This window comes from Hydractinia symbiolongicarpus, chromosome 10 (genome assembly GCF_029227915.1).
Source record: "Hydractinia symbiolongicarpus strain clone_291-10 chromosome 10, HSymV2.1, whole genome shotgun sequence".
Lineage (NCBI taxonomy): Eukaryota > Metazoa > Cnidaria > Hydrozoa > Anthoathecata > Hydractiniidae > Hydractinia > Hydractinia symbiolongicarpus.
This window is the reverse complement of record NC_079884.1, coordinates 24,880,861-24,906,934: the sequence shown is the minus strand read 5'-3', so window position 1 is coordinate 24,906,934 and position 26,074 is coordinate 24,880,861. Positions and strand designations below refer to the sequence as shown.

General features: G+C 34.8%; 1 protein-coding gene across 1 annotated transcript; it reads left to right on the top strand.

Annotated features, from left to right (window-relative positions):
* Positions 1-3,690: 3,690 nt before the first annotated feature.
* LOC130613319 (discoidin domain-containing receptor 2-like) lies at positions 3,691-14,097 on the top strand. The gene is made up of 10 exons (XM_057434670.1): positions 3,691-3,896; positions 7,252-7,547; positions 8,636-8,810; positions 10,357-10,688; positions 11,241-11,400; positions 11,881-11,937; positions 12,308-12,808; positions 13,022-13,081; positions 13,227-13,253; positions 13,726-14,097. The coding sequence occupies exons 1-10, from the start codon at positions 3,788-3,790 to the stop codon at positions 13,902-13,904; spliced, it is 1,896 nt and encodes a 631-aa protein (XP_057290653.1). The 5' UTR covers positions 3,691-3,787; the 3' UTR covers positions 13,905-14,097.
* Positions 14,098-26,074: the final 11,977 nt, after the last annotated feature.

The window sequence follows — 26,074 nt, the reverse complement described above, 5'->3', positions numbered from 1 at the left end:
TCGCGACCTGACTAAGTCCCGTGACGCTTTTTCGTTTCACTCAAGACGTAGAAGTTTCGGCGCTGTCAGTTGCTAAATAAAAAAATTCTCCAAATTACCGTGGCTCATACCCTCCATATTTTTATAGAACTTTCTGTTTTTTAGTATTTTTATTGACATTATGTTTGCTAGTAAAAAAGGTGGCGTAAGTAGTTGTAAAGCATAGGATTGTCGTTTTATGTTTATTAAATTGGGCGTGGCTCTGGCTCAAGTTGGTACAAAAGTGCCTTTAGGGGGTGGGGATAAAGAGAAAGGCAAGAATAGGGGAGGTCTGAAGCAGGGTATGAATTTTCCTGAAAGTTTTTTCACGTTTATGAAAGTGAAAACCAATGCAAATACAGCTAAATGTCTTTTCCCTAACATCCTCTTTCCCAGGGTTTGTTGTTTATAACAAAGACGCTAGCGCTAAAGCCCCTGGGGACGAGGTCGTTTTCTCTAACACACTGTTTCGTCTGGGATATGAAAAACGAAAAAAGGCCTTAGAAATATAGTTAAAAGATAAAAGGAAAAGTTGCATTCTTATTCCCTGAGGTTTTTGGGTTATTACTAGACTTATTACTCATCCTTAACTCTATCCAATTAAAATTTGTAAACTTTTTACGGTAGTGTGTATATAACTCAACATATATGTCTTCTGGAACAATATTATTCACAAAATACGTAAAATCACAGTACTAGGACAACAGTAAAATAGTAGTAACAGTACTGGGCATATATACATTATACAAACCTCATTAGTTGGAAGATATCAAATGGCTGGAGTGGAAACTTGAACTAAATGTGATATAAACCAGCGACCACTGGGTTAACGGGGTACATAGAATTGTGCAAAGTTTTGGCTTAGTCACGTGACCTGGGCAACCTGGCCAATGTTTGGATTCTTCTGAGCCATATAATCACTTTTTGCCAGCGCATACATGGAACGAACTTAAATATATTTTTTAAAAAAAAATATTTGCCTTTATACTCACTAGCAACAGTTTACATTAGCGCCCAACTGCTTTACCAACTGTGCTATTGGTCCGATAGTGAGATAAATTTGCGATTTTCTCTCGCTACAAGATCGAGGCCCGTAAGTGGTTTGCTACCACCAGGACAGGCCTTCATGCCCACCAATCACGGCCACCTACCAAACCACGTGTTTTAGTACATCGCTTTCTTCAGCCCACATACAATTACGTTCAAACATGCAACGAATGACAAGTTTCGCCTCATATAAAGGCGATAAAGACACAGGTGATTTTATTTTCATCAAGTTTAAAAAAATCCCATCTTCGTTTCCCAGGGTGAGGCACCAAGTTTATCATAGAGACAAAATGCTCTAGAATTAACAAATTCCTTAAACTTTTTTGTCATTGAAATAATCACCGTCCTCCTCAATGTAAAAAAGAGTATTTTTTAGGCTCCGTCTATAAAAAGTATGATGCAAAAAAAAATTCTGACCTGGGGAAGAGATTTTCACTACACGCGATCAATAACATTCATAAACAATAATTTTCAAGTCTTTTTTAAGCAGCTGGTTTTTTGAAAAATAACTGACTTGAAGGAATATTGAAAGTTCAAAACAAACGCAATTACGTGCGGTTCACGTGTATTTCTTGTGCGAAACGTTTTTTTAAGTAATTTGAAATCCTATAACGTAAATGTATATTCCAAAGCATCAGTCTTGTCTCCAACTCTGCTGAAAATGAATTATGTGCCGAAGCCTATTTCAGAACGGCTATAAAATTAAAAAAAATTTTTTTGCACGCTCTGAAATGTGATAGTGGTCGTCATAACATAACATTAAAACTAGCCCAAAACGTGGTTATTCGAAACATGGAAGTTTAAATTAAACATTACCTCGTTAAATCTTGATGACACATGGTATTATACAACTACCCGCTTACCAAAATTTTATTTTTATTCCTTTATTGTTCTATTGTTTGAAAATTATACTGTTGTAGTATAAAAGAAATTTGACATAACTTTAGTGGTTCCTTTTTTGAAATTTCAAAATGAACAAATTAAATTATCGTAAAGAAAACAACTAAGCATGCCAAGGTTCGTTTCCATTTGACTGCATATTCCGCTAGCGGGAAAAGCTTACAGTTTGACGCTCTTTGACAAAATTATAGATTGTTTTTAAGTGCGCACGCGCTTTCAGAAAAACTCGGGAGGTTTTTAAAACAAGCTTTATTGCGAGGATAGAATCGATTTCTAACTTGTAACTAACTATCAATGTCCCAAATTGCAGTTGAACGTCACAGATTTAAACTTTGCACCTAAACCCTCTAAGTACTTGAAAGTCATCTAAATAACGTTTCAGGACAAAATTGGTATTTGTTTTCGACAAAATTTGGCACAGTTAACAAAAAAAGTATGCTGAACATAAATGGTGACACCTAAATGTCATTTTAGGCCAAAATTGGTCCAAAATTAAAATCACTTTATTTTCGACAAAATTTGGCACAGTTAACAAAAAAAGTATACTGAACATGATAGCGACATCAAAATATTAATTTTTTGTCAACTAAATGATCTTTAAGACCATAAACGTTTCAATCGCGCGACTGTCAACCATGAATGATGATAGGCTGTATTTTTCGTTAGCAGAAATTATAGAATTGGGTCGCATTGTTGATGTTTCATATAATTGGGCATCTTTAATAGGGAGATAGTTTATGCAGCGCCTGCATCTTGTTTTCTGGTTAATCACAACGCGAATTCCTGAAGGAACACATAAGTATTTGAGAATAACACAACATTTAGTCATTGAGTAACAACAACGTCTCTTCCTTATTTTATTGGCGGGAAACTACAAAACAGCAGGAAATTGCAAAACATTACGTTATTAAATAAATAAAACAATAAATAATCTTATTAACGACTTAAAGGAAATTTCACATCAGCATGTAATTAAATGTGTCATATCTTAACAACGTCCTTAATCTGAAGATTTTTATATCTAACAATATTTGTAATTTTCTTATCAGCTCAGACGCATCTTTCGATGATAATTTTTCTTTGCTTGTAAAATTGAATTAACCAAATTTTTTTTGGAAATTTCCTCATTAGCACTTTACATAGCTATATTTAACTTTTTATGCTTCTCTATCAACTTATTTTTAAACATTTAAGGCTTGTTTTCTAGTTCGGAAATAAAGGATGTCTTTCTTATCTTAATTGTGCTTCAATGCGCTACCAAACATTTGTGTCTCTCTCATCACTTTTAAATGGGGAATTTATTTAGCCCCCCCCCCTTTGGTGGCTATTTTCAAAAAGCTCGGCCTGAATAATGTTTACAATTATTTACAGTATGTCTCCTATATAAATAATCAAGAGGAAAAAATAATGTCCTCTAATGGTGTTCTATTTCAAAAATAGCTAAAAAAATTCTGGAACAAGATAACTAGCTCATAAAATTCTCTTGATGTCATATTTCTTCATTCTTTGACTACTGTTATGAAATTTCAAACTCGAAAAAAAAATTTTGCCTGTTGAATTACAATTTTTATAAACTCTAGCGTATTATGTGTACAACGATCGCAGTCGAAGACAACACAGCTAATTTGTGACGATTCGGGTCATCAACATGCTATTTTGTTAATTAATTAATATCATATGACTGAATTAGACATTAAAGCAATCAAGAAGTCTTGTCCTAATTAAGAAACAATGACACACAATACATAAGTTGATTAAGGTCGTGTTCAAGCTTAAACGTTGAAACGCTTGTTTACTACATATTTAGAGACATGGTTTATTGATGTGCACAGAAGTTGTACTCAAGAATAAAAAGATGTGTTTGATGCTTGTGTTAATTTTAACGTTGCTTCACACTACCTCAACAAGTTATATATTGCCACAGACAGCAGGTAAGGATATCTTTACGTAACACTTTCCATCAAGGCGTTCTTCGCTGCGAATATTAACTACCCTAGAACTTTTGGATTTTAGCGATAAAGACGGGTCAACTTCTAAGCGTAAAAAAACAAAAAATTCGGATAAAACTGCCATCTTCGAACGGTGACTTTTAACCGTTTGGAGCTGCGGTCATAAATTATTTAAGGAGCGTGCCAATCATAATGTGAATTTTCTTTTCTTTTATGTTTTGGCACGTTTTCTTTTGTAATATTGTTCTTTGGTTAAGAAACATTTCAAACTTTAAATTGGCCATTGCCTTAGTACATGTGCTTTTACATAAGCAATCCAGTGGCTATTAGTTTGAAAATTAAGCAACTTTCTTAGCAGCCCTCCCGTTCATCCTCTAAACACTTTTCTCTCATACAGCGAACTTGCTTTACAAGATGGCAAGCACAGCCACTAAGACGAGGGTTAGGGTGGTGAGTCCCATGCAACAGCGATGGCGATAAAAAACAGGTAAAGCATCCAGATAAGCATCTCGAGGGTCAAGAAGACACTCTGTCCTTACCAAATTAAGGTCTGACACCCTTGTGTAAACACTATATCGTTGCGCCCACGCCATTTCGAACCGACGCTGCTTCCTACGTTGCGACATAGATTGATAAAATTCAAACTGTGGTAAAAAAGACTTACATTTAACATATTTAGACAAGACAAAACAGAGTGTCGTTACAAGTTTTATCAAAAAGATGGGAAATTAATTGACCGACTCTCTCGTAAAATGTACAATAACCCAGACAAATACTGTTGCAAGTACTGGAACAATACAGGGTTTGCTCAAAATTTTTTATTTATACAATGAACTTTAAAAAACCCTTAAAGAGCATGTATCCTTATTTTTTGTTTATCTCGTATGAAATTGTAAACGGAAATATCACACTGAAGGGTTTATGACAGATTTAAAGGAAATTTTACATTTTTTGCCCTGTTATTAAAATCATCTGCTAAAATAAGTATGGTGATGCAATCAGTGACGCAAATCAAAACTCAATCTTCTGTCAAATGCAAAGGAAACATTATATTACTCATATGATCACTTCATAATTGCATCATTGTGTCATAACTGACGTATGCTAAACACTTCGGAATTGAAATTAAATCCTGGTAACAAAAACGGGTATCAAAAATCCTCCGTCTACGGATTAACTCTAGTTCTCTTTTTAATTAAAAATACAACAAGACGTATGATATACGTAAACAACCTCGCGAATAAAGTTTACAAAAAGCTGTCAATCAGATTGTGATTTCTGTTACGAAGTTAGAAACGACATATTATGCTATTCAGATAGGCCTAGGCTATAATAGTTGTTACGCACTATGCAGTTATTTTTTCAAAATTGATTTGTGATATCTTTTTAAACGGAAAACTCCTCGAATTTGAAGCCCAGAAGAGGAATGCAGAGAGTTGATGGTTGTCTTTGTTTCTCTCTTACGTAATGTTGTGGAAATTTTGCAGACTACTTTCCAGGCATTTGGGAGACCTTAAGTCTGCTTACATTCACCTTTGTAAACTTTGATGGAGACACTTTTACTTTACCAGTTAGTTAAAAAATGATTTTGAACACTTATCTTATATAACAGCAAAAAAAAAAAAGTAAAAATAATTACCAAGATGAGATTCGAACACACGACTACTCCCGTTTCGGTGCTCAGAGAGGCAAAAATTTCCATTCTTGTAGGACACATTTGCGTTTTAATACAAGCTCACGAGCTTGTAAAAACGCTGTCCGGGTGTCTGTTACAAGCAAAGTGGATGTGTTCATTTTTAAGTAAAAAAGTATGTCCTATTTGTTAACTGTCTAGACGTTACGGCACAACGTCAATCCATTAAGGATAACGTCAATAGAATTTTTTTAAATTAGTGAAGCCATTCCTTTGCATCATTAGATCCGAGGCCAAATACCTTGGAAACCGTGAGGAAATAATTGATGTCATCTCTCCTGCGTGGGTAACTAGGGACCAATTGGACCGAAACGGGAAAAACTTACCAAGGCTGGAATAATTCACTCGTTTTAGATGACTTCAACCAAATTTTTAAATTCCAATATCTTTGAAATCGTTGATCAAAAGCTCAGAAATCTATACATTTTCTTGATCAGCGCTTCAAGCTCTACACTATACAACGAGATAAATTTCTGACAGACAAATTTTGTTCATTGAACGTCAGCAAAATTTTTAAACCTAAAATCACCTAAACCGTGTGCTCAACCTCGATCCCAGGGACTGTAGCGTTTTTGATACGCGTCCATCCTCAAATCATATAATGAGGTTGCCGTTATTTGAAAGTACATGTTTCTATATATTATTTTAAGCAGGTTTCATGCTCTTCACAGTAGATGTAAAATCCTGAGATTTATTTTTACGCATATGAACGGAAGACTGGTGACGTCATCAAAACTCAAATGACGGCTCTTTTCAATTTATCCTCTGCCTAAGTGGATTTTTCACAGGGTTATCAAGTATTCCGAAATAAAAGAGAGATTTTTCTACAACAAAAGTGCTGCCTAGCAAGACTTTTGGATTTTTTAAAAATATTTTTTTTATTTTCGCTGGATTTTTAATAATCTTTAAAATGGTTCGACTTTCTGCTAAGAAGCTTTAGGTACAATAAAGTAATGTCAATGGAATCAGAAATGACGTCATTACGCCGGATCTTTTTTCCGTCATACCTGAAAATAGATGTTGTGCTATCGAGACTAAAAAATGCACTGTTTTAAAACCTTCATATACGTGTATTTTCTTCACGTGAAACTTTAACAATTGAGAAGAAGCAACTACTTTTAATTTTAGAGCCAAAACATACAACCTCGTCCCCAGGGTCTTGTGGCTCCTGAGCCGTTATTACGCAGTGGCCAACAATGACTTTCCCCGCTATCAACTTCATCACCAACGCAAAATGCCCTGGGAACGAAGTTGCCAAAACATGATAACTAACATAAATGTAAGAAATATTCTCAGATCTGATACAACACCATACAAAAATGCCATACCCATGCAAAGTTCAAAATTCTTCTAAAAAATCAATTTTCGTCACAAGCACTAATAAAAGTTAGAAAACTGAACCTGAGCACTCAATTACATGCCCAACAAAAGTCGTGCCTAGTCTAAGAGGCGGTAGGGACTTTATGACCTTCCCACTCCCATCATTCTATGATAAAAGCGTAGAGAAACATTGTCAATAAGTTTAAGTCAATCTTTTAACTGCACAGGAAATGCTAAGTAAAAAGTTACTGGTAGTTTGTTATAGTTCTATGAAGGGTTTTTCTTACGAATAGGCTTTAAAAGACTTTTTCTTTTCTTTCACAGGGTGCAATCAACCACTTGGATTAGAGAACGGTTATATAACTGAAAGTCAAATCACATTTTCGGGGAATGCAGAAGGCAACGAAGCCTCAAAGGTTAAGTTAAATGCAGCTGGAGGATACTGTATTCCCTTTAGAAATAAAGTAATGTTTATCGAGAATGAATACATGACGATAAAGCTTAGCAAATCACATCGTATAACTGGTTTCGTTATACAAGGTTATGATCGCAACCACTATGGTAGTCGACTAAGAGTTTATTATAATACAACGAATCATGGTTTTGTAATTTACCATAAAGTAGGTTGGCTTGTTTAAGTTATGTTTGTAGGCTAAGCGTCGAAATACACATGTGGATGAACGTGTCTACCCTACATAGGTTACATCAGCGGTTTATTTTTACAGAACACAATCTTTGGCTCATAAACTGCAGTCGTACGGCGAGGATTATAATGAAGTCTTAGTCTGTGGAAAATCCACAAAAACTCTTTACCTGTTGCAGCGGAATTCGATAAAAACATATCGCATTTGTTTTTTGTAGCTAAAAGGTATCGTGCGGATTTATCAAGACCAAAGGAAAGACAACGGCTATTATTATGAAGAATTTACTATTTCTTTTTTCTCGTGCACAGACAAAAATACGGATATTATTATAGCAGACTAGTCGTTAGCCAGTTGAAAATTCACTAAAATTTACTTATCGTACATATACATCGCACTTTTTATTAAGCAAATGAATATTTCGTTTCTCCGTAACACGATCTTTTGTCAAGTACGAGGGTGCCGATAAGCTGCATACGCCGTAAAAAGTGCGGGCGTTTTCGGGCGAGTTCGGCGTTTTGAAAAAAAATCAAGTATTTGCCCGAAAACCCCCAGGCACCTTCTTCCAACTATCGTCCGCATGGTGTGTTTACAAGGAATTGCATTTTGGGAATGTTCCGGGCCAGTTCGGGAAAGTGCGGGCGGTTTCTGGGCGACAACCGCCAATTTAATTCGAAAATTCGCCCGAACTCGCCCTTATATATGCGGGCGTTTGCGGCTTATCGGCACCCTCTTTGTCAAGTACAGACAGAATACGGATATTCTAAATATAGGGATTATATAAAATCATCTTATAATTAATGGTTGCGGGGATTATAGGACGTTATGACTCCCTTTTACTTTCAACATTGTTTTCGGTTACCACGTTAAGTCTGCTTTATTACTCAGGCCAATTGAGGCTAAAGACAAAAGCAATTTTGCATGACTGGTGAATATAAAAAACGATTTTTGAATATCTTTTGGATAATAATTTAAGGTTTTTATGGGCTAAATCATAATTCCAGGAAAGGCTTAGCTAATGATTATATCTTAAAAATTTTGACTCACAATTTTTTTTTACATTTTAGGAAATAACCCTGCTAGATCAACAAAACATTGCCACAGAGTTTGTAGTGTTCACAACACCGTTCACTACAAATGCAATCAAGATACAGCTGCAAGCTGCAAGATCAAAAACATGCGCAAGATTTGAAATATATGGTTGTGTTGCTGCTAGCCATCAAACTTTTCCCAAATTTCAAGGTATCTATTTTTTAGTTCTTTGAGTTGTAAATACTTTGCTTAGAATAAACCTTTTTTTGTTTGTGTCATAGGTACTTTTAGGATTACAAAGGAATATCTTTTTGTGATTTTGCGCAAAACAATTTTTGTAAAACAGATGCAATAAGGCAATGCCCGAGAAAATTGTTAAAAAATATAAATAATTGAATATATATAGATAAACTCAAAAAAAGATATAGATCAATCACAATGGCTTCGCATGAAAGAGATATTTCTAATAGCACCTACAGATAGTGAAAATAGCAAAGAATAATCTTGCAAATAATTAACCTTGTTAAGACACAAAGGACAAATCCCTATAGTAAAAATATTCTTTTTGTTTGTTCTTCTTCATCCATATCTTGAAAACATTGTTACTTTCACAGTCTAGGCTTCACTGATAAATGATGAAGTATGAAATGAAACTTAAAAAGGTTTCTTTTTACGGTGCCTATGGGGACCTCTTTTAGGGAGTCATTAAGAGCACATTAAAGGAGTCAAAATAAGTGCTCAAATGACTCCTTTTAAGTTGTCATGATTAATGACTCCTTCTTGTTACTCATTTCGACCTATATTCAAAACGACTCCTTTAAAGGACTCAATTTTTCTATGACTCTTTTTATGTACTCCCCACAGGCACCCAATCAATGAGTCCGTAAAGGGTTTCAATGAGTAATAATAGTTCCCGTTGCGCGTTCATTGCGCAGAAAAAAACATCAGGTATATCACTGGAGTTTTTATTGCCTTGTTAATTCAGGCTAAAAAATGTACATAAATTTATTAATATATTGGGAACAAAAAATATTAATTATTATCAATAACGAAAAATAAATAAATATTAGCAAAAGAAAAACATTAATTATTATCAAGAACTAAAAATATTAATTATTATCAATAACGAAAAATGAATACTAAGACCGAAAAATATTCAAATTTTATTACACCTATGGTCGTGCGTGGACAAACACTAACTCAGAGAACCTAAATTCGCACAAGCAAATTTCAATTACAAAACCAACACTCTGAAGATTTGAGGAGGACGTTTTTGGGTGACCATTTTTAGAAATGTTTTTCCGGAATTTATAATATACATATACAAGTAAAAATACTAAACACATTAGTAAACAGTTACATTAAGCTGTACGTCATCTAACACAGAATTTTTTAATTACTTATATCAGACATATAAAACACCACTGTACTATATGGACTTGCCCTGTGTTTATTGCCTTTTGTTTTGTTGTTGACCTTTTGCAGGTAAAAAACGGGACCATTTTATCTCAACAGAAAAGGCAGCGTTTAAGCGCTTTTTTTTAAAATAAGCATTACATAAGCATGCTCTAAGCCTGTTTGTGTGTTTTGTATCAGCATATGCCAGCCTGATTTCGAATTGTCACTTCCTTTTTTAAAAAACAAAACATGTACCAGAAAAGAAGTAGAAGTAGAAAAGAAAAACAGGTTTAAAACATTAGGGACAAGTTGAATTTTACGTCATGTCATCATACAAATAACACCACTTTTCTTTTAGAATGTTCGCAGACAGACACTGGTCTTATAACGCAACATTTAGGCAAGATGCTCTTCACACAATCCAGTCACTCGATACAAACACCATCATTCTCTGCAGAGCACCTACCATTTAAACAGGTTTTTGCATGGTGTTTAAAAAAAGAAAGTATATCATCGTCTTACAAAGATTGGGCTTCTGTCAATCTTAAGACAACCCATTTGATATATGGCCTCCGCGTAGACGGTTATAGAGAAAAATTGGATGAACCAAGCAACTTATATTTGGCAACGTTTTTTAAGTTCCAGTATAGTTTAGATTCCAAGACTTGGGCCTATTGCAAAGGAGGACAGGTATGAATGATTTTACCATAAAGAAACCTTAATACTTTATTGGTATAAAAAAAGTAAGCTAAAAGTAGCCAAATTTTTGCAAAATAAGTATTTTTACCGAGCAACAATTGTTGCCAATTTTTTTTTCCGACCATTTTTATACCAATCACAATTTTTTGCTGATTTTTATTGGCCTTTTTCATTTTTTGCATATTGTTTAATTCTACATCCAGGTAATAAAAAAGATACAAAAACAGTCTCCTATCTCTTGCGCTTATCTTGTTTTTTAATAAAGTTTTAATCGAGTGTGGCAGAGGAAAGAAAAACAGAGACGAGAAAAATGAAAGCAAGCAGTAAAGTATTCATCCAAAGAAAAAGAAGCATTGAATATTTGAATATTTGCGGAAATTATCGCTCCGAAAATTAGTCGGGAAGATGTGACTTAATTTTAAAGATCCACTCGGCCAAACGATGCTAAATTATGTCAAAGTAACTGATAAAATAGCAGACTAGTCATGTTTTCCACGTATTTTATGTCATTATATTATTTTATGTTATGTTTTTTTCCTGCAGGATTTGAAAAGTTCTGATTACAGCATAAAAAATGGAAATAAGTTGTTGTTCAATGTTCCACTTCTTGCAAAATATATTCGAATCAGGATGAAAATTGATAGTGTAGACCTCACATGCATCAAACTTCAAGTTTATGGTTGTCCAACTATAAAGGCAACAGGTACCATACGTTTTTTTTTGTGAACTGTGCGTATTTTAGTACATGCCAGTGAAATGTCTTCTTAAAAGTAGCAAAATTTTTGCCATAAAAAAATTTCGTTTAAAAAGAACTTTTTTACATCATCAGGTAAACTCTCCGGACGCTCTGTCGTTTTGAGACTTAAGTTGGCTATATAGTATTATTTGATCTTTACACTACAGTCACGAAGCCGCAAGATTTTTACTTTGGCAGTTGTGCAACGGCCTCGTAAGTTCGAAAAAATCAGGGAAAAAGGCTGCGTTGACGTGAATAAAGATCAGTGCCATGTAATATTAACATTTTGGATCAAACCAAAAACCGTTGTAACCAACAATAAGAAAAAAATTTGACAAGTTTGATATGCATACACGGAATGTGGTACACGTTTTTACAAATGATGTTATGGATAGTAGCTTACTACGTCATCAAAAAATGTTCCTATGTAATGAATTTACTTTATAGAAACAACAGCCTCGTCAACTTCTTCACCAACAACAACAAAGTCATCTTTAAGATTTGGTAAGATATGTGTTTCCGTAAATAGTATGTAAGGTACTAACAACGTCTCTGTTTCACGTTCATCATTGATACTGAGACATTCTGAAGAAAGCTCTGAATAGTTTTTCAAGTGTCAGATAGATGGTGAATAAATGTTTAAATCCCAAATCTTATTTCCATTACGAAACGTTTTCATCTCTCTTCCCTCTATCTCCTTTTGAGTATTACACGTTTTTTTCCAAAGGTGGTAACTGTCATGGTACTCAACGATTTGTTTTTAACTTTTTATCAGATTTTCAGTAAAATTAAGGATGATAACAAAGAAAGTATATCAGTAATGAGAGGGTATTCTTTATCAACACCATTTGCATCAAACATATACATTTTTTAGCGAAAGTCTTATCTTACTCAATACCACAAGGCAACAAATTTAATGATACTGTTTACCTAAGAGATGACAAGTACACTGGAACTGAAAACAACAACAATATTTTAATCAATGGAAATGGAGGTTGTCTAACTGATGATTCAGCAATTTTAGACCCAATGAAATCATCGCGTTGTTGGGTCGGTTGGAACAAAAATGAAACAGAAATATGCTTCGTTGACATAAAGTTGCCTAGTGACACAATAATCAAAGGGTTTCAAATCACTGCTTATGAATCCACTCAACATTATTTTGGTCCCATTTCGTTCTTCAAGATTCTGAATCGTGAAGAAGGTAGTGATAATTTAACTCTTGTTGGTTTCTCTTGCATTGCAACAGAAAAGCAAAGAACTGGCATTGTCAACTATACTTGGTCTATCCCAGAGTTAAAAACCGAGAATATTCGTATCGTTATGAATTACACATCTTATTGGTTGGTCATAAGACAAATCAGTGTGCTGAAGTGTAAGTGAAGATTTCTGTGAAAAGTGTGATGTTTCAAATAATTGATTACAACCAATATTAGCCAGTCATCTTTATCTATTGTTACTTTTCCAATGTGACTTTGCAACGTACTGCAGTAAAGTGAGATTCTAGTTAGGATAATGGTGTTATTTGGATTGTAAATTACACGTCTTGAATCTTTCAGCATTTGCATTTTTTTTAATTAATTTTTAGCAAAACCTCAACAAGATGACTTTATCATAACCAAGGACATATCCAAGTGCATTGCCAGTCGTAAGTTGTTACTACTATTCGTTTCAATGATGTTTCACCAAGTAAATAAGAAAAACTAAGAATACTATTTCAGATGATTTTATTTAATAACCTTGTCGTTTTGTTTACACTAATAAAAACTTCTTAAATAATTTTTATCTTATAGAAAAGAAAAGAGACAAAGTTGAAGAAAGTTAGTATAGAAATAAACTTTTGTAGTCATATCAAATTTATATGCTCTCGGTAATATAATATTCCACTTGGGTGGGACTCTTGACAAATCGCTTTACCTTGAGTTGAAAAGTCATGATACTTAACGAAAAGAAATGCAATATTTGCTTATAGTTATATGCCCGTAAGTAAAATCAAATAATAAACAGATATTCGGAAATGTTTATTAGGGAGGAATTATTCATTTGAGCTTGTGAAATTAGATAACTCGCACTGGAAAAACAATTCATAAAAGCAGGGGAGCTACTGTCAAATGATTTTACACGTTCGATATCGAATATCAAAAAAATCTTTTGTGTGTTATAATGTATAATATACAAAAAATGTACTCTTTAAGAGATTCCACCGTATTTTTTATCACATTGCTAAAATTAGCTATGTTTTAAGAAATTCGCATTTCTTCATAAACACTAACAAATTTATACATTTTTTAGATTCCTCTTCCAGCAGCATTCCGTTGATGATTGGAATAATCGTTGCTATCCTTTTCGTTGTTGTTGTTGCGGTGGTCATCTTATTATTCATACGGAAAAGAAAAAAGTCTGAAAAAGATTCTGTAGCTGATAAGAGAATGTCAATACTAGAAAAGCAAGGGGAACTAGGGGAAATATGAAGCTTTGTCGCGAACGTTGCCAAATGCTATGTATTGTAACAGATGATTACATATTGTTGATGCTAGTACCGAATCAACAGTCACGAATAGCTTCGCATTATTACAAAATGTATTGCAAATTTTAATGCTTTAACTAAAGTATGTCAAAGTGTGTAAAAAATTATAGCCATTAAAATTATTTATTAAAATAAAACTGATGATGTTTTAAAGAATCGAAATATAGGTGGGTGTTTCAAAAGGACGGTACAGTAAACTCCCAACAGAATGAGATTGTCGTAACTAGTCGGTGGCTCGTGCAAAATCCAATGATGTTTTACCAATTATATGAAAAACTAAGAATACTATTTATATGATTTTCTTTAATAATCTTGTCGTTTCGTTTAATCTCAAAAAAAACTCCCGAAATAATTTTTATCTTATAGAAAAGAAAAGAAACAAAGTTGGAAAATCCACGGTTCGCCCGTTCTTTGTACAGCGTGCGTCTTGCTACTTGCGCTACCTTTTTGCGTGACAGATGCAATTACTGTTGGGAATCAACCTCGTCCCCAGGGCATCTTGTATCTTTTCTGACCCCGGGACGGCGATACGAGCATGGCCCTGGAGGAGGCCTCGTCACGTGACCCTCCAATACACAGTATTTCTGTGTGTAATATTTAATGAGATTTGTCTCAATGTACTAAAGTTTTATATATAACCTTGCAGAGCTAAGCGAGATCGGCGTTTTACGTCACAGATACGTGCGGCGAGTTTGTTTTGATTACTCTCATCGCAACACACAAACTTCTCGCATATTGCCCTTGATTGTTTTGTGTAAATGTATAAATATACAATAATGTTATTTAGGCTGCTGTTTACTTGAAGAAATTCAAGCAATTCAGTTATGTGTATTTCACTGAATTGGTTGACTAGCAAGCACTGGGTTGCAAAACTTGTAGCTAGGGGAAACTTGGAAATTAGCAAATGATTTGCCCATCTCTGAACATAGCACTTCGTTGGTTCTCTAAGGTGCAAATATGGCTACATAATTTTCAAATGTTCGTATCATTCTAGGTGTCTGACTGAAAGTAGCTGGGCAGAAATTTAACCTCATATTAACATTTACATTTTTTATTCATTTTGGCTGAACTTTAGAATTCTCATTTACCGTGAGTTCATATCTGTGTCTGCATTACTGCTTTTATATGATGACAAAGATTTTGCTGTATTTAAACAATACTTAACTGAAACTGATTTCATATATGGTGGACTCACTGCTTGCAGTTATATTGGGTGAAAAAGGCTTCAGAAGAGTATTTACTTCAGAAGTATTTTTTTCTTTTACATTTGTGGCCTTAACATTTTCAAAAAGCCACCCATTGCTGATAAATTCTGCTTTTTCTTTTCTTGATGACATGTTTTTAAAACGCCTTGCAGCTTTTTTATTTTTTACTCAACAAGCTCACATTTAATTTGCACACTTAATTTGCATTTAATTTATACAAAAACAAGGTTTTTTTCTGTTTAAAACATAAATAATTCAAAAATTTTATCAAAAGCATTATGCTGGTTTGAAAATTGAAAACAACAAGTCTACGTGTGATCTGTTTTCTCGATTTAATGTATCACTGCCTTAATAATTTAGAAAGAATTGGTATACGACTTTACCAACAGCAAAGTATTGCTACCTTGAGAAAAAAATGTTTCGGGAATAATTTTTTGAAGAAATTATTTTGTGGATTTGGGACCAAAATTAGTTTCATAAATTCGCACTTTTTAGAGCTCATCAAAATTCTGCTGCTGTTCAAAAATCGATTTTTTATTGATATATACATCTATTTATTGTTATCATTCTGCTTGGAAAATATTTTAAATGCCAAACTAGCTAACAGTGAAGATTAATTCAGTATTCTCATAAGAGCATCCTATCACAAAAAGATATCAGCAAAGAGATATTCCTTGCAACTAAATTTTTTGTTCACTGGCATAATTTTAGGTTGAATCTTATCTGACCTATTTCTGAGGTTAGAATAGCTTTTAAAATTTTCTGAATCTGTATCTTGGTCAAAATTGATATGCTGTCAAAACGGCTTATCGGCATTTCTGAAAAGGGCTAAATTCTGAAACTTAGAATGCATGATGATAATAGAACAATTTTTTGGCTCAATTTCATCAAACCAATCTAAAACCATACCATACCAAATCTCAAGTCAATATTTTAATTTTTACTGAAGTTAGGGGACGCTATACAAACTATATACTCGGTTTAGACTTTTTTATAACTTTTATAGTAACCAAAGCATATAAGGTAATAAAACATGCCCACTAATAACAACCTGATATAATTAAAAATGTAATGTATATATATTTTGTAAAAAAAACATTTTCGATATTTTGTGCAAAATTATTTTGTCTATAAAAGATATGGGCGGCAATTTTATGCAACGTCTTTCTTTCCAAAAAGCTGCAAATTAAACCTGGCCACTTGGAAACAAGTTGAGTTTCTTTCTTTTGTTCTTATCTTGATAGTTTGCTAGGTATAGTGTGCTAGCTAGCTACTTTTCTAGCTTTATTAAACATTCCCAGCTATTGAAATATTGTCTTGTAAGCTGTATTACTTTATGATGTCTTATTTTATACTCTCATTGCTTAGTAATGCTTTTTATTAAATTTTTCACTTTGAAAAAAACTTGGCACTGCTGATACACCTCCGCCATTTTAATACGAACAGCTTCCTCCTGTTGATCACAGACTCGCCGCCTCGCCAAAATGTTTTGTATGAAGCAATAATTATTTGACATATCCGCGCCAATCAGGTTTCATATCGGACCAGCCTCCTCCAGGGCCATGTTGGTATCGCCGTCCCGGGGTCAGAAAAGATACAAGATGCCCTGGGGACGAGGTTGGTTGGGAATAGCTTAGATAATAAAAAAAGCTCACACCAACAAAATTATCTCTCCATAAACACAATACAACATTTTACTCATCTCCGTCTTTTCGCTTCAAAGCCACTTGTAACAAGTTCTCTCATTTGCGCATGCTCGCTGCTACGTACTTTTAGGGTTCAAAGTTCAACATTACAATTTTTCCTGTCTAACCATGTACTTATCTTTGATTATTTTTTAATATTATTTCAGGGAGATTAAATATCTGTTATGGTTGTCATATAATTAATTTTCCGACGGGTTTTGCTACATGGTTTCTTGTGGTATCATAATTTATCTTTAACAAACAAAAAACCAAGTCGGCATGTAAAAAATCTAAAAGAGTTTAAATTTATCAAATTTCTTTTGGCACAGTTCGCAGATAGACATGCTGGCGCCGGCATAGTAATTCCTGTAATTTTCGAAACTGTCGAGGTTGTATGATTAGAAATGCCTGCAAATGTTGCTTTAAAGTTTGGACAACATTTTTAAATAATTACTAACGGATTTTGGTTGAATAGATGGGCAAGTAGCAATGTAATTAAAATGACCTTCACCTATGGAAACTTATGTAGGTAACAAACACTTAATAATTTTTTTTTAATGTTTTCCCCTAACTAGCTCAACAGTGTTCGGGGCAAAGTGCAAAAAACTTGTTGCTGTGAGGTTAACCTACGTTTAGCCCACACAGTTCGCATGAGACTTTTAGTACAGGGTTTTATGTTCTTCTTAAAACTAGAGAAAAGCAGTCAGTCATAAGGCTTGCGAGTTAAAGGCTGAGTTACTAACAACAAAAAATCTGACACACATTTTTAACATTTTTTCGTCCATAGCTGCAGACAGCATACGCAATTTTAGACTTCAAACTTTGAACATTATTACACTCTGTAAACTTGGGGGAATAAACCCACCATATGAATCAATTTTTAAAAAAGTATTTAGCTAGAACTGTGGAGCGAAAAGCGCGTAAGTTTATATTGAATTCTTATTATTGAACCAGCTGGGTGACCCAGACGATGACGATGTTTGCAAATCCGGGTTGGGGGCTCCTAGTACAGGTAGATGAGATGTTACATATCCAGATAATCGCCAACAGCGATGTAGCCTTTGGAATATAATGGACTTTCCTTAAAGAAAACTCCCACAACTTCAGCTTGATTAAATACAATAGGAAAGAAAATAATAATGTGAAAAATATGCAAATTTTAGGTTGCTAGTACTTATTTTTAATAGAGCTTTCGAAAACTGGAAATATAAATGACATCATATCCTGCGTAGGTAGCAGAGGATCACCTCTTGCTCTGAGGTATATCTGGGTTAATCAACCTGTTTCAGGAAAGGCGTGTCGACGACTTCATCAAAAAACTCTAATATATAAAAAACTCTAATATATCTTTAATATTACATTTTCCAGCGTTTCAAGCTCTACACAATGGAGGCAACAAATAAACTAATATAAAAAACAATTGTATATTACCAGGTTCTCTCACATCATCAAAATATTTAAGATCATGTATTGTACCAAGGGCTTATCGACTAGTCTAATATAATAATACTCAAGTTGTGTGTTACTTAGTCTGTAATCGTCAAAGTAGATATGTTTATTTTCCTTTGAAGTAGCAGAAAAAAATATGTCTTATTTGTTAAATTTCTAGACTTTACGGTACGACGTCAATGCCTTTGGACAGATTTTATCTACGGCCAGATGTAGCCTAGATTTTTCTTTGATAATATTATCTGTTTTTAGTTGTTAAGTGTAATAGAAGAAGATTTTTTTACAAATAAATTGTATTAATTGTGGGTTCAGTTAATTTCACCATTACGAACTACAACGAATATTACTGATATTTATCCCCAATGCCAACTTTCTTTAGTGTTCTAAAGTTTTATAAGGCAAGACTTTTATTTCTTTCTAACTTTAGCCACTTTATAAGGAATTTCACCTAACCAGAATTTGTTTTGAAAAACAAACAAAATATGAAATATTTGTTTTTATTGTTTGTTATTATTGTTTTTATGTATCATAAAGGCATGTTTACTAAACTTTACAAAACTGCGGAACGTTTCCTAGTCAGTTTCAAACCTGCCGCAGAACTCCTGTCAGAACGGCTGATTTATGCGTAATAACTTGGTTACGTATGGATCATTGTAAATACCAAAAGATGGGTATAAATGTGTAAGGGCAAAAATCAGCTTTTAAACAAATGTTAATATAGTGTAAACGGTTGGAATGCTGCAATATAAATTCACATGCATAACGAGACAAGCGACACGCTGTTATTTGAAAATTAACAAAAAGTTTTAGCTAAAACTCAATGTTGCTGAAATCCATCTCTCTTCCAGGCTAAACCGTTGCTTCGTCGTTGCTACATAATTTTTTACTTATAAAGAAAAAACTCGAGGGTTGCTTCTCAGTTAGGGTAGCGTACCAAATAAAATTAAACTTAGCTTTAATCGCACTTGCCATATGGAGCTCACATAACTTTTAGAACAAGTTATATCTCGGAAGCTACTGATTTTTTGCGCTTCTTTGTTACCTACTTTAGGCTTGGCTGTTACTCAGCGGTCTTACACATTGTCTAAGTTTGATTTTTGAACGACTTGGCTCTCGTGTTGCTTATAAAAAGCTGTATGTGATTTGACAGATATTCTGTTCACCATTAAAAGCCTACTTAACGGTTAAGCAAACAGCGTGTTTATTTAAAATAGACATCATGATTTTTTTTAACACTGCTTGCACATTATTCTTACATCTTTAAGACTTGTAATATACGTTTGTATTATTTTGTAGTCTTTTAGAGGGATTTCTTAAAGAGTGTAAGAGCAGAATCCTACAGATAATTCTTCACAAAGAATAAACACTGCGGAGTTAAATGTTACTTCAATTCATCAAAAAATCACATGAAATATTCTATTCTTTTAGGAGGGGGAGGGAGGAAGGGGGTAATAAATTTTAATGGCCATGGCGGCTTGAAATTATAACACGATATGCACTTTTGATATCAATATATATTAGCTTGGTATAAAGTTCCCTTATATTTCATGTTATTCATTGTCATTGTAACTAATACTTTCTCGCCTTGAATTCTCATATGGAAACGTGATATTTTTTCACTATTTTGTGGTATAGCGTATACATCATTGGTAGATAATATCAATGGTGGTGGATTTGATTTCTGTGCAATTCACGAGATTAAGTTCGTTTGATCGTTTCTTTGAGACGTCTTCAATCTGAATGACGTTAATATCTCTTTTATCAGCCAGACATGGTCTTTCTGGTACGGATCCAACTGTTACAATATTTCTATAGTTTTTCTGATTTTCCTTCATCAGGAGATGGGAAAATTCAACAGGTGCTGTGGAAGATTCCATAAGTCCTCTTAGAATATTACTGCGCCTTACTAAAAATCAAATTGACAAATGATTACTCTCTTTTTAGACAATTTAGATTAGGCTGAAGCTGTCCTTCACTCTTTCTCCCACGATTTTTAGCCAGAATCTTGGTCTTTACCTAAATTTGAATCCATTGTTTGCACGTTGAAAAGGTCGTTTTTTCGAGTACCCAATTTTCGCCTTTTGGTATTTAAAATGGCGAAACAAGCTAAATGATATGAAACTGGCTTAGCATTGTTTAAAAGAATACCACATTTTTTGTCCATGAATAAATAAAATCATATAATAAAAATTTTAGGTCAATTTAAAATATCAAAAATTGGAAACATTAAAACTCACATTTAGCGTAAAGGTAATTAATTGGGTAATGCACTCGCCATAATGTGAAGTTGATCTGATCATAATATTTTCATATGAAACATTTTCATGGCGTCAAAGTGTACACAAAAGAATAGTGTTTTTTTTTCCTTTCAAGATAAATATGATTAACTTTTGGGTAAAAGCCACTCTAAAATATTCTTAGTTCTTCATAGCACAGTTACGATTGGAGGATTTGAGAAGGCAAACTGGTTGTTTGAGCAACCTAATTTAACTGAAAGACAACTAGATTTTAAAGGGGAAGCTATTTTAAATAAAACCTGAGAAAAGACATTTTACAGCAATGCTAGGATACAAGTTTACATGAGTTTACAATGAATAAAAAAGTTAGGATTCAAGGTGAGTATATTCTAAGGATAGTCTCTTAACTTTTTGTTTGATTTCATCTTGAGTATTCCTATATATCCTAGAGCATATTTTTATAATATAAAGCGTATATCGAAAAAAACATCCATTTGTAAAACTAATGACATCAACAATTTGAACTTTTGATGATTTAAACTGGTCTGACAGGTAAACAAAAATATTAACTTGGCACACTTTATAGTACGTCACAAAAAACATAAAATCGCAGCAGTAAATTTTGCTTATGTCAGCATTTTTTCTATGACGCCATCAAAAGCTTAAAATTCTTCCAAAATATCACTATCTGCTTAAAACCTCTATTATTTTAGTTCTAGAGCATATTTTTACATTCTGTTGGAATTTTCTAAAAGCCAAATAAAAGTTATTAAACATATTTTCCGGTTTTTACATAGTTCGCATAAAAAGTCGCAAAAATTGCCTGAATATTTGGTTTTCTCGATTTTTGTGTAAAATCCGAAAAAAATCGGGAAATCGGATTAATCACGTGTCCAAAACATGCAAATGATTGGTAAGTCGTCCACGTATTACTTCCTGAATATAAAGGAGATATAGATTCAACATGTGTTAGACCTATGTACGTTCCCAAGCCTTGTGGAGATAATGATGTGCTATTCTCCATAAAGCACAATGTAGTAGCTTGTAGTAGAGCGTAGTAGCGTGTAGTAGAGCGTAGTAGAGCGTATTTCTCTGTAGTAGAGTGTAGTAGCCTGTAGTAGCTTGTAGTAGAGCTACTACAGAGAAATACGCTTTACTACAGAGAAATACATTCTACTACGCTCTACTACACGCTACTACACTCTACTACAAGCTACTACAGGCTACTACACCCTACTACAGAGAAATACGCTTTACTACAGAGAAATACATTCTACTACGCTTTACTACACGCTACTACGCTCTACTACACGCTACTACACTCTACTACAGAGAAATACGCTTTACTACAGAGAAATACATTCTTCTACGCTCTACTACACGCTACTACACTCTACTACACTCTACTACAGGCTACTACACTCTACTACAGAGAAATACGCTTTACTACAGAGAAATACATTCTACTACGCTCTACTACACGCTACTACGCTCTACTACACGCTACTACACTCTACTACAGAGAAATACGCTTTACTACAGAGAAATACATTCTACTACGCTCTACTACACGCTACTACGCTCTACTACACGCTACTACACTCTACTACAGAGAAATACGCTTTACTACAGAGAAATACATTCTACTTCGCTCTACTACACGCTACTACACTCTACTACAAGCTACTACAGGCTACTACACTCTACTACAGAGAAATACGCTTTACTACAGAGAAATACATTCTACAACGCTCTACTACACGCTACTACACTCTACTAAAAGCTACTACAGGCTACTACACTCTACTACAGAGAAATACGCTTTACTACAGAGAAATACATTCTACTACGCTCTACTACACGCTACTACGCTCTACTACACGCTACTACACTCTACTACAGAGAAATACGCTTTACTACAGAGAAATACATTCTACTACGCTCTACTACACGCTACTACGCTCTACTACACGCTACTACACTCTACTACAGAGAAATACGCTTTACTACAGAGAAATACATTCTACTTCGCTCTACTACACGCTACTACACTCTACTACAAGCTACTACAGGCTACTACACTCTACTACAGAGAAATACGCTTTACTACAGAGAAATACATTCTACTACGCTCTACTACACGCTACTACACTCTATTACAAGCTACTACAGGCTACTACACTCTACTACAGAGAAATACGCTTTACTACAGAGAAATACATTCTACTACGCTTTACTACACGCTACTACGCTCTACTACACGCTACTACACTCTACTACAGAGAAATACGCTTTACTACAGAGAAATACATGCTACTACGCTGTACTACACGCTACTACACTCTACTACAGGCTACTACAGGCTACTACACTCTACTACAGAGAAATAAGCTTTACTACAGAGAAATACATTCTACTACGCTCTACTACACGCTACTACACTCTACTACAGAAAAATACGCTTTACTACAGAGAAATACATTCTACTACGCTCTACTACACGCTACTACACTCTACTACAGGCTACTACTGGCTACTACACTCTACTACAGAGAAATACGCTTTACTACAGAGAGATACATTCTACTACGCTCTACTACACGCTACTACGCTCTACTACACGCTACTACACTCTACTACAGAGAAATACGCTTTACTACAGAGAAATACATTCTACTACGCTCTACTACACGCTACTACACTCTACTACAGGCTACTACTGGCTACTACACTCTACTACAGAGAAATACGCTTTACTACAGAGAGATACATTCTACTACGCTCTACTACACGCTACTACGCTCTACTACACGCTACTACACTCTACTACAGAGAAATACGCTTTACTACAGAGAAATACATTCTACTACGCTCTACTACACGCTACTACGCTCTACTACACGCTACTACACTCTACTACAGAGAAATACGCTTTACTACAGAGAAATACATTCTACTTCGCTCTACTACACGCTACTACACTCTACTACAAGCTACTACAGGCTACTACACTCTACTACAGAGAAATACGCTTTACTACAGAGAAATACATTCTACAACGCTCTACTACACGCTACTACACTCTACTAAAAGCTACTACAGGCTACTACACTCTACTACAGAGAAATACGCTTTACTACAGAGAAATACATTCTACTACGCTCTACTACACGCTACTACGCTCTACTACACGCTACTACACTCTACTACAGAGAAATACGCTTTACTACAGAGAAATACATTCTACTACGCTCTACTACACGCTACTACGCTCTACTACACGCTACTACACTCTACTACAGAGAAATACGCTTTACTACAGAGAAATACATTCTACTTCGCTCTACTACACGCTACTACACTCTACTACAAGCTACTACAGGCTACTACACTCTACTACAGAGAAATACGCTTTACTACAGAGAAATACATTCTACTACGCTCTACTACACGCTACTACACTCTATTACAAGCTACTACAGGCTACTACACTCTACTACAGAGAAATACGCTTTACTACAGAGAAATACATTCTACTACGCTTTACTACACGCTACTACGCTCTACTACACGCTACTACACTCTACTACAGAGAAATACGCTTTACTACAGAGAAATACATGCTACTACGCTCTACTACACGCTACTACACTCTACTACAGGCTACTACAGGCTACTACACTCTACTACAGAGAAATAAGCTTTACTACAGAGAAATACATTCTACTACGCTCTACTACACGCTACTACACTCTACTACAGAAAAATACGCTTTACTACAGAGAAATACATTCTACTACGCTCTACTACACGCTACTACACTCTACTACAGGCTACTACTGGCTACTACACTCTACTACAGAGAAATACGCTTTACTACAGAGAGATACATTCTACTACGCTCTACTACACGCTACTACGCTCTACTACACGCTACTACACTCTACTACAGAGAAATACGCTTTACTACAGAGAAATACATTCTACTACGCTCTACTACACGCTACTACACTCTACTACAGGCTACTACTGGCTACTACACTCTACTACAGAGAAATACGCTTTACTACAGAGAGATACATTCTACTACGCTCTACTACACGCTACTACGCTCTACTACACGCTACTACACTCTACTACAGAGAAATACGCTTTACTACAGAGAAATACATTCTACTACGCTCTACTACACGCTACTACGCTCTACTACACGCTACTACACTCTACTACAGAGAAATACGCTTTACTACAGAGAAATACATTCTACTTCGCTCTACTACACGCTACTACACTCTACTACAAGCTACTACAGGCTACTACACTCTACTACAGAGAAATACGCTTTACTACAGAGAAATACATTCTACGACGCTCTACTACACTCTATTACAAGCTACTACAGGCTACTACACTCTACTACAGAGAAATACGCTTTACTACAGAGAAATACATTCTACTACGCTTTACTACACGCTACTACGCTCTACTACACGCTACTACACTCTACTACAGAGAAATACGCTTTACTACAGAGAAATACATGCTACTACGCTCTACTACACGCTACTACACTCTACTACAGGCTACTACAGGCTACTACACTCTACTACAGAGAAATAAGCTTTACTACAGAGAAATACATTCTACTACGCTCTACTACACGCTACTACACTCTACTACAAGCTACTACAGGCTACTACACTCTACTACAGAGAAATACGCTTTACTACAGAGAAATACATTCTACTACGCTTTACTACACGCTACTACGCTCTACTACACGCTACTACACTCTACTACAGAAAAATACGCTTCACTACAGAGAAATACATTCTACTACGCTCTACTACACGCTACTACACTCTACTACAGGCTACTACTGGCTACTACACTCTACTAAAGAGAAATACGCTTTACTACAGAGAGATACATTCTACTACGCTCTACTACACGCTACTACGCTCTACTACACGCTACTACACTCTACTACAGAGAAATACGCTTTACTACAGAGAAATACATTCTACTACGCTCTACTACACGCTACTACACTCTACTACAGGCTACTACTGGCTACTACACTCTACTACAGAGAAATACGCTTTACTACAGAGAGATACATTCTACTACGCTCTACTACACGCTACTACGCTCTACTACACGCTACTACACTCTACTACAGAGAAATACGCTTTACTACAGAGAAATACATTCTACTACGCTCTACTACATGCTACTACACTCTACTACAAGCTACTACAGGCTACTACACTCTACTACAGAGAAATACGCTTTACTACAGAGAAATACATTCTACTACGCTTTACTACACGCTACTACACTCTACTACACGCTACTACACTGTACTACAGAGAAATACGCTTTACTACAGAGAAATACATTCTACTACGCTCTACTACAGGCTACTACACTCTACTACAGAGAAATACGCTCTACTACGCTCTACTACACGCTACTACACGCTACTACACTCTACTACAGAGAAATTCGCTTTACTACAGAGAAATACGCTCTACT